The 12500-nt window shown below is 37.0% G+C and overlaps 1 protein-coding gene across 1 annotated transcript in view; it reads left to right on the top strand.

The window, feature by feature from the left end:
* Nucleotides 1-12500, top strand: part of LOC120541406 (NT-3 growth factor receptor-like) — a 920493-nt gene that overhangs the window by 156475 nt on the left and 751518 nt on the right. Inside the window, exons 2-3 of the mRNA XM_039773008.1 lie at nt 9515-9589; nt 10475-10546. Coding sequence (XP_039628942.1) covers nt 9515-9589; nt 10475-10546 — 147 coding nt within the window. The remainder of the gene's footprint in view (nt 1-9514; nt 9590-10474; nt 10547-12500) is intronic.

The following is a 12500-nucleotide window of genomic DNA, read 5'->3' as shown; positions in this document are numbered from 1 at the left end:
TAACGCCATTGTAGACTTGATAACAGTTTACAGGGAAAAAAATAACCTTCTGACACAGTGACACCAGGACAACAATTTATTAAAAAACCAAGGAGCAAAGTCAAGACTTCTGGATGTAGAATTCCAAACACACGACTGTCTACATTGCAGAGTATACTGTGAAGAGGGTGGCAGCTTTAAATTTCTTTAAACTACCATCACTGATGACCTCGAATGGGCACAGCACTTCTTGGCTCACCAATGCCTTTAATTACTTCTGAAGAAAGCACGGATGTCCCATATATGCTCACCAGCTTCAACAGGAGTACATTGCACTCTGTGCTCACTGGTATCGTGATTGTTAGTTGATTATAACATTGAATTTTTGCACATTAATTTTGCATTTTTATTAATTTTTCACATTGTTATTTTTTAATGTCTTGATGGTGCCATCAGTCAAGTTCTGGGTTATTTTGTGCCTAGTATGATTCCTGGCTACTCTTTATGCAACATTGTAATAACTATGACTATTTAAGATGGTGTTGAGGTTTCAGTAACTTTCAGGTTTATAGATGTAAAAGACCATTTTAACACCCTTTTCTGAGCGGCAGCAGCTATATGCGAAATGAATATTAAGGCAGATAGGATTTTTTGGCTGCATGTCGTTCAACAACAATTTTGGATTAACATTTTGTGTTAAGACAATCTGGCTTTCTGACTTTTTGGTTTTTGACTTTTGCCGGTTTAAAGAGAACTCTTTGCTGTGCCCTTTTTTGTTCCTTCATGTTCTGGTCTATTTTTATTTATGAAATTGTCTTTCTGGATGTGATTTTTGTATCTTTGAATTGTGACATTTGGCTCCACAGCATCCTGGTATGGCACTTGCTCAGCTTAAGGCCACAAAGCACTGAAAAGGGTGGTGAAGTTGGCACACGGGGCACAAGTAACACATGGTGCAGTAGAAAGGATAACAGATTCAGGGCCAGTTTTTATCCACAGGTCCTCTCATACTGAAAAATGCATGATATATACAGTATGTCATTCAATGTATTATTTTGTATTCATTTTTTTCTCTATCATATAATGTCACTCATCTATAGATGAGCATTATTTGGGTTTTATATAAAATTAAATTATTTTATATATTTGAATCTATCATTCTTAATAATGATGCCGGAGAGTGGTAATTTGTTGCATGTTGGATAAAACATGCAAATAAGAATTTCCCTATAATCAATATATATGACAGCGCTACTACTTTTCCTACAACAAGCAAGAATTTCAATGTACACATGGCAGTAAAGTTGAACGTGAACTATTTGCTCTTGCCTGAAAATGGGAAAGCTATTGCAGATCATGTCAGTACCAACATGATGGCCTTCCATTTTAGTATTAATAGTGTTGTGTAAATAATGTCAAGTCCTTTCCTGTGGGCAATAGCTGTGTAAGGTGGTGAAACTGGTTTTTTTTTTCTTTCAGAAAAGGGCAGTTTAACTCCAGGATTGGTATTTATTTCAGAACGATAATCACAGCATTCTTGGGAATTTATCAATGCTGACAAAGTGATGATTCATAATTAGCAATTATCAGTTATTAGTTGGAAATACATTGTATTTCCATTACTGTCCATGCAAAGTTGCTGCAATGATATATAAGAACCCCCCATCAGTTAGTTAAGTAGAAAAGCATAAAATAGCATTCTTACAGGCACTTTCCCCAGGTCAAGGTCAAGGAGTCTGGTGTCCATTGTAGATACTTCAAGTTGTAGGCAGAAACCAACTCCAGATCACTGTGCCAGTTAATCAAAGTGCCCACTTGGGTACACTCCAAAATGGATCGTAATTAGAATAGAAACACAAATGAAGCTTTTACAGCCATTACAATGTTTCTGATAAGAATAAAACACTCAAGGAAGGAAAATCCAAGAGAGAACTCCAAGTATAATTAAAAAGACATTGACAAAACAAAATTCTAGCTGCTTCACTATGCAGGCAAGCACAGGTTTTGAACCCTTTCCTACCAGGAAGTATGGATGGCCCAATTGTCCACCAATCCTTAGACGGATATCATAGTTCAGGCTCTCCATCTAACTGGCTGCAGAGTATTTACCTCTTCAAGTACTATTGCAGATAATGCAGGCCCATTTCTGACCATGTGCAGGACCATATTAATCAATAGATGTTCTGTCCTTTCTCAACCCTTTCTTTCCTTTCTCTTCCTTTCTATTCTGTATTTCCTTAGATAGGTAGCTTTTTGTGAACCCCCACTGCAGCTGCAGGACATATTGCTTTCCTTGCAAAACCTTTTTACCTCTATGGTGTTCTTCCATTGCTTGTGTGACTGTTCCATTCTCTTTTCAACCAATGTCTGGCCCTTCCTTTCTATTTTGCTCAGTTACTGCTAGCTTTAACTTTTGTAACACTTCATGCTATCAATTCAAAAGGAAATGCTGATCCATAAGCAATACATTTCTTTAATAAGAAATGGCAAGAATATACAGTACACCGATCAGCCACAAATATTGTGTAGATCTATCTCATGCCTCCCATACAGTTGTGATCCTTTGGGGCATGGACTCCACAAGACCTCAGAAGGTGTCAGCAGCAGATTTTTTAAGTCTTGTAAGTTGTGAGGTGGGGCCTCCATGGATCTGACTTGTTTTTCTATTATATCCCACATTTGCTCTATGATTAAAAGAACAGCCTTGTGGTTTTTGTTTGAGTTGGGAAGAATTGTTCCTTTTATTAGAGTCTGTATCTTTTTCACGTTTATTGCTAACAATCATATCTTTGGATTTTTAGAGGAAACCCATAAGGACATAAGAAATCTGACAAATAAGTGGACACCATTCAGTCCATCAAGCTTATTTGTTTAACTAATACCTAAGATGTTCCGATATCTCATCCAGATACTTCTTAAAGATTGTCTGCATCAACAACATGTCTTGTTAGTTTGTTGCTGTGAAAGAAACCTCGGAGGAAGACAGGAATATTTAAATCAATCAGCTTTTATTCAGTCACAGACGAGTACATCGATTCATGCGTTGCAAGGCAGAAGAGCGCCGATTCCTCTTTTCGGTCAGCTTTATATTTTTTTCCCTCCTTCACCTTTCCCCTTACTTATGGAAATATCGTTTACCTTAGCATTTCATTTTATTAAGTAAATGGGCAATCTGTTTCTGTTTTGCGTACGTGTCAGATGAGCCCTAAAGAAGGAAAGGCCATATTTTCTGTGTCTAAGAGACACGTTCCTAAAGAAGAAATTGTCTTAGGTCAGCTTACTGCACCCTGTCTTATGACTGACGCCTGTATGAATAACCTGCCATTATAGCAAAACAGCTTTGTCAGCTTTTAGCCCTTAGTAGCTTGCAAGCAGTTAATTTTTCTTTCACATTCCCAACTCTTTGCGTAAAGTAATGCTTCCTGGCTTTAGTCTTAAATGTACTGTCTCTTAATTTCCACTTGTATCCTTGACTAGATGACTTAGGGGTCTGTACAAGACGAAACAGGTATACTCCCAATGCAGGCTCCAGACCAGCCATTAGGCCGCATATTTAGTTTATTTTACAGATTTCTGAATTGGAGGGTCACCATCTCAAACGATCAACATCAAGATGTGTGCTTTTATAGATTACTATCATTATTATGTCCATGCTGATGTTTCCTGATCAGCTCGCTGATCTTACCCCATCCCTCAAGTCAATCTTGCACACTATACAGAGAAGTTACCATAAATGAAGTGAGTGTTCAGTCTGTGTGTGGCATCATCTCTACACACTGCGCCATGCTGCTTTTCTATTTGACCAATAAATACGTCAAACAAGTAAAGGATGAAAAATGTTTAGAGGATTTATTATGCTGTAATTTCATTTTGAAGATGACAAACAGGATGCCAGATGCAGTGCATGAATATTAGCATATGAAGTACTGTTTGGTGTACATTATTAGTTTGTGGTTTGCAAGACAAAAAAAGATTGTACTTTAAATGAAAATCTCTGAAAATGCATTACCTTTACAAATGCTTAAGAGCCAGAATCAAGTGACCTGAGAGCTGCAGCAATGAGGAGCAGCTCTTTTAGAATAAATCACCCTAGTGAATCATAAGGCTGTTGTTCTTTATAGTCACCGCTGTTCATCACACACAAACCTCCTTTTAAATCTGTTAAAAACAAGTCCATTCAATCTGCTGGGAGGTAGATTAGATCTCATGGAATCGTTTTAGCTTACTGTGGAGCATTGATTCAGAACCCCAACCTCCCATTAGAATCCCATGAAATTATTCACTTAATTTCAAGATTTAAGTGTCCATCCATCCATCCATTATCCAACCCTCTGTATCCTAACTACAGGGTCACAGGGGTCTGCTGGAGCTAATCCCAGCCAACACAGGGCGCAAGGCAGGAAACAAACCCCGGGCAGGGTGCCAGCCCACCACAAGATTTAAGTGTCCCTGAAAGTTATTATCAGCTATGTATACTATAAAGAAATATTACACCTCACTCAAAACTGCATTTGTGTGTATCAGTATAATCAAACCTTAACAGTGATTTTGGTGAACTAAGTGACTCCATCATGTTCTGTGGATTACCTGCAAACAACTCTACCTTCCTGTTAAGGGTCTCCTGTCCTTATATTGTTTATTATCGATGTATCCCAACATAGTGTACTACTGTTAGATGCGAGAAATCAATCAATCAGTCAGTCTTTATTTTATATAGCAAGGCAAACAAGGGAACTAACAAAAGTAACAATGTAAAATACAAGGTTGTTGAGTACATGGTGAACTACAAGGAAGCAAATTCTAAACGGTCTGCATGGAGAAACATGAACTGAGGTAAATGGGAGCTGACAATCCAGTAAACTCAGGATCAGGGAACACAGAATGGAAAGGTCAGTTCAAAGAATAGTGACACCATATACAGTAGTAGATTACACTGCAAGGTGGAAAAGATGAAATTTAAAGTGTGACTTGAATGTTTCTATGACGGATCTTCACAAACAGGCCTGTGGTGGATCTACACAAATAGACAAGTGGAGGGAGTTCCAGAGTTAATGAGCCTCAACAGTAAATGAGCATCAGCCATGTGTTGTATAATGGGTGTTTGGGATAGAAGGTTCCCATTTGTCTGCCAGCTTGGTACAAGACAAGAAACCGTGACAGATAATCTGGGATGTGGAAATTACCATCTTTGTAATTCCTTAGCAGAACTTTAAAGATAATGTGATCATGCATGCTAAATGCTGGTTTGCTAATTATGGTGAATTCGTGTTTGGCATCAACATTCTGAAAGTCTGGCAAACTGTTCATACTTTGAGCAGGAAGACCTCAAAACTGAAATTAAGTCATTCAACTGAATGGTACTGAAGGTTTTGACAGGCCTCTTGTGTATCCAAGTAAGAGAGAAATGGTCAGACTCTAGCAAACCTCCATCAGTATTTGAAAGACTTTTGGATCATTGCAAAGTTGTGAATCTTCAAAATAAAGTTTGCTGTCAAGCTGGTAACAGGGAATAGTGGGAATAATTTCTAGAGAAATATTGAGCTGAAGATTCCACATCAAGTAATTCATGTAGGTTTGGGTTAAGTTAAGCTGGCATCCAAGTAAAAAATAATAATAATAATAATAATAATAATAATAATAATAATACATTTTATTTATGTAGCACCTTTCCCATACTCAAGGTGCTTATGGTGAAGTGTCCATGTAGGTGAGGGCATCCCAGAGCAATTGGAGATGGGCCTGGAGATTCAACTATTGCAGAGGCAGCCTGTAGGTATTTAAAAAAAAGCAAAGTACCAATACTTTTAGTATATCACATAAAATGACAGAAAAGTGGTTAATTTACCTCTGGAAATAGCAGAATGCATGTGTCCAGAGAAGCAGAACTACATCATAGACAAACATGTTCCAGAAAAGTCAATGTTTTTGGTTAGTGGTTTCCAAGTTCAGTTCAGGTAGGCTTTTGTGGCTTCAGGTTTTAATCCAAAGCAAGTTTTGAATTAATGAGATTCTTACTATAATTAAGCAAGTTATTACTTCTTAGATCATGTGCTTTTGTTTCAGTCCAGACATTACAAAACAAGTTTTGATCAATTTGTAATGGAATTTAGTAAGCATGTGGGTAATGTATTTTTTTATCTTGGTTTTAAGAATGTCATTATTGTCATCACCATCTGCTTCTCCTGTGTTTGACACTAATTTGGTTACAGCTTTTCAACATTCAGTGTCATTTGACCTGTACTGTATCTAGACGACTCATTGTTAATTGCCATTATTTGGATACAGCTAAATAAAAAGTGGTAAATGGAAAGGCTGATTTGATAGGAAAATAACAAAACACAGTTTAAAGATATGGCAAAATTACAACTATTACTACAGGTTTCCATATATATATAAAATCCAACGTCTGTCTGTCTGTCCACTTTTCACGAGAGAACTACTTAACGGATTTAGAGCAGGTTTTTTTTCTATCATTTGCTTGAACATTCCAGTTGATTTTGCAACTTCTCTCATTGAGCTATGTATGATAGTTCGTTTGTGGTACCGATTTATTTGGGCGAATCTGAGAGACGTGCAGTGGGCCTAGGGGAGGGGAGCGGGGGACCTCCTCACTCACGTGCCAGCCTTGGGGTGTACCTTACTTCTGCTAAGCTAGGGAACGAGAGAACTACTTAACAGAATTTAGATCATTTATTTTTCTGTAATCTGCTTGAATATTACGGTTGATTTTGTGAGTTCTCTCATCGCGCTTAGAATCATAGTTTGCTTGCAGGAGTGATATATTTGCACTAATCCAAGACAGAGGCTGCAGGCCAAGGAAATGTGGAAGCATGACGTCAGGAGTGGGGAGCTGGGTTAGTTTGTAATAAACGTAAATGTTGCACTACTGTGATTTTGCAGAGTAGGAGAAAAAAGACCAGTGAAATAAAAAATAAGATGCTGTAAGTTCAAAGTAAAATGACTCACTAATTCTAAAACCAACTGGAACCAAAACCTGCAGCCATTCGGGTTTGAACTTGAGAACCATAACTTTTAGATAGATAGATAGATAGATAGATAGATAGATAGATAGATAGATAGATAGATAGATAGATAGATAGATAGATAGATAGATAGATAGATAGATAGTATGGAGTATTGCTTACAATACAATACAATACAGTTTATTTTTGTATAGCCCAAAATCACACAGGAAGTGTCGCAATGGGCTTTAACAGGCCCATTTGCTTAACAGTGAGTGTAAAAATCATTACATTTGAGGAAAGATCCAGCATCTGGTAAGAAGCAGTTACTCACAGTCACTGAAAAGGGCTGTCACGGTGCCATGGTGTGACCATAATCTTGACTCGAAGATTCAATAATGCAGGGGTCTGTTAGTTGTAAGAAGTGTGTTCTATGGCTTTGGACAGAAATGAAAAGGTTAGTCAAAATAGTAGAGTCAAGTGTTTTCTCCTCTAGAAAATAAAAAAATATTTGATGGTTTGAGTGCAGTAGAAATATATTGAAATGAAAACCTACCAGAATAGTGGGTCATTCAGGACAAAAAACGACAACCCCTGTCATAACATTTTATGTATATGATGAATAAAACAGAATTTACTCATGGGATAAGCAATTTATGGTGCTTTCCATGATAAATGCCTGACAGAAATACACCAAGTTTCTAAGACAAAGCTAATGCAGAAGAGCTTTCACCTAGAACATGTTGAGCATTGAGCCAAAATCTGAGTTATTAAAAGAGCTTCTGTATTTGAAGGGTTGACGTGAGAAAAAACTGCACTGGATTTGACCCTGCCCTACATATTGGGCTCCCTCCAGTGTTTTTAGGTTTCTCTTCATTGTCCTAAATTTTTATATAAGATGTTGTCTTTGTGTACGCCTTGATGAGCTTAGAGCAAGCCAGTATCTTAAAACTGTTGATGATGTTGCTGGCTTTGGCTCTGTGCCGCCACAAATGGAAGGCAGTGTACAAATGTTCCTGTAATTATTAGCAGTACATTCTGCAGTGTGTTGTTACTGATGATCAGGAATTGCCAACTTACTCACATACAGATTATGTATTATTTTAAAAACACAGAAGCCCTCATGAGCATTTTAAATGTAAAGCAAGAGTAACCTATTCAGCCCCTGAAGTGTTCTTTTCCATCTTTCTGCTGATTGGTTCAGTTGTTAAGCTTTTTAAAAATGATGCTAACTCTAACATAGGACATATCCATATTGCCTCTGTTTTCTGTGTCTGCTGTTGTCTGCCAGCATCCCTGGCTTCTATCTTTCATGCTTTTAGTGGAGTTAGAAGTGGAAAGTGACCATTTCAGCAGTGTTTTACACTTTACAGTGAACAGATCAGACAACTTTATGAGTCTGTTGCTTGCAGCAACTCTTTTTATTGTTCCATACTTTGTGACCAGGTTTGCCTCCTCTGTCATCTTTGCTTTGCTGGAGTGCCATCCTGATAATTATGTTAAACATAATAAACTAAGATAAAATTCTTAAAACTCCTAAACCAGTTCACAGACACAGTGGGCCGAAGCCTATCTTGGTATCAAATGAAAGGCATGAAGCAGCCCTAGACTAGGAAACAGTCCGTCACTAGGTCCGCTAGTGCAGACACACAGACTCCTGGGCCAGTTCAGAATCACTTATTAACCTAACATGCACATCTTTGAGACGATGGAATTAAATCAGAGTACCTGGAGAAAAAATACGTGGAAAAAACAAGGAAACCATCCAAAATGTGGATTTTTGAGGCAGTAATGCAAATCATTGCACCACTGTTCTCCCCCACTAATAAGGATTCAGGAATAACATGAGATTTTATTGAAATTTTGCCACATTTTATGTAAATCTTGTAGATATTATTGACAACATGTAAACCAATTTTGTAGTTTATTTTCTCCTAAGAAAATTTAAAATGATTGTTTTCTGCATATTTTGATTGCTATAATTGTTGCTTAAGACTCATGTGTTTTAGGTTGCTTGGTGCAAGTAAAAACTTGAATTTGATATAAAAATGAATTAGTCATTCTTTAAGTGAGTACTTATGTTCCAACCACTACTTATTTGGAGTTGGCATAATCGTCTGACATGAGCAGTATGTGGGTTTGCATACGTTGGTTTAATTCCTCATGTTAGAAAAATGTGCTTGTCTTAGAGAGTGTGGGTGTGTGCGAACGTACCCTGCGATAGACTGTAGTTTGATCCGGTGCTCCTTCCTATGTGTTCCAGCTTCTGTGACTTTGTGATTTTAGTAAAAGGATATATAGTAATCATTACTTCATTTTGAATAAATCATGAGTTCTTGCTGTTATCTCTGCACATATTGTGTCTGAGGCCTCTTGATTAAGCACCATATGCAAATGAAAAGTGTAACACTTACATGGTCTAAGCATCCGTTTCATCCAAATATAAAAACAGGATGAAATAACGTCAGTAAAAAGATGAATTTAATGGTAACTGCTACAAGCCATGGGGTATAGATGTTGGGTCTTAGAACTTGGGTGCCTGGGAATGACACATTTTTGTTGTTTCTTCACAGACACATCGAGAACTGGAGAGGCCTGCAGACACTCAATGCTGTGGATATGGAACTCTACACTGGCCTACAGAGACTGTAAGTCATGCTATAAAATTGTCTTTTGAGAGAAATACTTGCTAGGTTAAGCATTTGAAAAAAACAATTCTGTTTTCTAGTGCAACTCCTTGCCATTCTACCTTTATATAAAACAGGAGAAATAATGCTGCAAATGCTCATGACCGCAGTGCATGACCTTTGGAAGCATCTTGAATCCTTATCTATAATCCCGCACTCATCTTCATAATCCCTTTTTACCTCAGTACTGATTTGTCTTGTCCTGTGGTCACATTAGCATATTTCTCATTAGCACCTCATTTAAAGCCCCTGCTTTGAACACTGCCCGAGAGCCACCATTTTTCACTTATGAGCATCCAAAGTGTGTTTGGACAAATCCAGGCTCACTTGTGACCTTTTCTAACTCTTGTACTTGTCCATGTGCCCCACATCTTGAAGCAGGGCACTAGTCGTGAATCTTCTGTGCACTTTGCCTAGCTAACTTGAAGAATATGTTTTTATGATTTTGCTTCATTATACTACAATGCAGTTGTGCTCAGTTTAAAGTAACTGCTTCATAAATATTGGATGTTTCACAGACACTAGTAATTTGTTAACATAATCAGATGATTTACAGTAATTTGTTTAAACAGAGTGATGATCTAAATTTGAGAAAAATGTTTTGCAAGTAGTTTTCACCTCAAAATAAATAAAAAAATCTAAAAAATCAAATAATGGTGACTATTTTTACATTAATTGTCTGGGCATAATAAGAGTTTATTTTTAAAACTAAGCTTAGGGAGCAAGAATAGCTCTTTTTTGAACATTTGTATGCATTAATAAAATAAACGGATGATAATGCCTCTCTTGGAAATCGTATTGTCTAAAATGTATCAGTCATTTTCTTTGTTTTAATTTGTGTTTTAGCACCATTATGAACTCAGGTCTTCGCATTATCCTTCCTCGAGCCTTCGCCAAGAATCCCCACCTCCGTTACATGTAAGTAACTGGCTATTCTTTATTGATGCAGTCTGTGCAAATCAGGAGAAAAGAAAAAAAAAAAATGAAAGAAAGAAAAAGCAGCTTGTGTCCACAGTTGGTCACTCCTGGGGATGGAAGCAGAATGTGAGTTTTGACCTAGCTGTGGTAAAGGGTAACTTTTTTCCAAGCTCTATTTTTGTGATGTGAACTGTGAAATTAGCCGTGTTGAGATCCCCAGGTCGGATGTCTGCTTTATTGAAAGTAGCATATGGTCCAACTGTGAAGATCTGCACCAAATTTGTACCAGTTTTTCTACAACAGATGGAGCAGCGGCAGGTTACGGTTCCCCTAGTGGTGGAAAAGAAAATGTTTTTTTTTCTTCCTTTTTTTGACAGAAAAATTCTTCTGAATATAGCTTGTTTGATATTTTAGTAAAACTGACTATTGATTCAACATGTTCCTCAATCATCTGTTGGGTATGTTTGCTTATATAGGCACTTTGCTGGTTTAAGATTTATAATTAATGGCTAGAGATTTCTCAAATGATGAAGGGTGTGTAAATAGACTTAATCAAACACTACTTAGTTGTTGTTTGAAAAGGTAAAGCAGCCGTGTTTGTTTGAATTACATTAAGAATTGCTGGTAATAACATTGTACTAATGTGTAAACCAACTTGTGCTCAAAAATGTATAGTAAACTTAACTTAAGCCTCACTGGCCATACTTTAGGAAGGCAACACCATTTTTATAATTATTTAACAATACATTGTCATGAAGGAGTTATACAAGTCAGACTCATATTTGTCTCTATTTAATTATGAGTGGAATTAACTATGAGTGTGTAAGAATTGTCTATACAAAGCAGCAGCACCTTCAATGGTTAAAACAGGGAGTTAAACAAATAACTTGCAGTTCTGATTTTACAATGAGCTACTGTCTTCTTTCAACATTTTGATTGATTGCATTTTTACTTGGCAGTTGTCAATGCAAATGGAAAAAAGGCTTCAGGTTTTCAAAGGAGAAGTGCAGGCATATTTTTTCATCCAACCTTGTTATGCAACATTCAGTCATTGATATTTTCTCACCTGCTGTCGTGCTTGATTTGCTACTACGTATTTTCCCACGTGTTTGTGAATTTCAATAACTTCTGACTAGTGTGCAGTGTTTACAGCAAGCAAGCTCCATCAGTATATGTAAGACGTTCAACAGTACCTATCAGATTCTTCCAAGCAGGTTTAAAAGGGGAGATGACGGATGAAATCTGAACAGTGGACTCGTATCATTGCAGATGCACCCATGTGTTTCTCTGAGTGATGCACTCTGTACATTTTTCTGTAATCAGGAAATTGAATGACTCACAACAACTATACTTCTGCACAAATATTAATGCAACCTATAGCAACAGGTCAAATTTTAGTCTTGTGGAAGAAATTACCAATGATTTATGCTCACCAGATGTTTCAGGAATTTCCAATTGCATTTGTCCAACACATGCATCTTTTAAGAATGAAACCAAGGGCAGAGGTTGTCAGCTGTTTACAGAAAGCTTTCGGTTTGTGTAGAAATCTGATTATGAAAGAAAAGCGGTAATTCTAGAATGAATTTTATACATTCAAGGGCTGATGCACAAGCTGTATGGTTTCTACATAAAAATGCATAAGAATATTTTCTATTACTATATGTATGTTTTTCAGCTTGATTCTGAGATTTTCACACATTTTTTGGAGATTTCTTGGCTTGGTGTACCATCATTTGTGTGTGGGTGTTACTTCAGTGTGATGTCCCATCTAATTTGTAGTCTTATTCAGTTTAATTACTTTAAGACTCTTTCTGAAACAACTTGTCTTTTTTACAGTGGCAAGTATAAGACAATCGGTGAAATTTGTCCTGAGCTGGGTGAATTGTTCAACTCTTACAATCTGTAATGCTTTGTTTGATTACATTTTGACTATTTTGTACAATCTGGTAGTTTT

The sequence above is a fragment of the Polypterus senegalus genome, chromosome 12, assembly GCF_016835505.1.
Source record: "Polypterus senegalus isolate Bchr_013 chromosome 12, ASM1683550v1, whole genome shotgun sequence".
Taxonomy (NCBI): domain Eukaryota; kingdom Metazoa; phylum Chordata; class Cladistia; order Polypteriformes; family Polypteridae; genus Polypterus; species Polypterus senegalus.
This window is presented reverse-complemented; position numbering and strand designations above follow the sequence as displayed.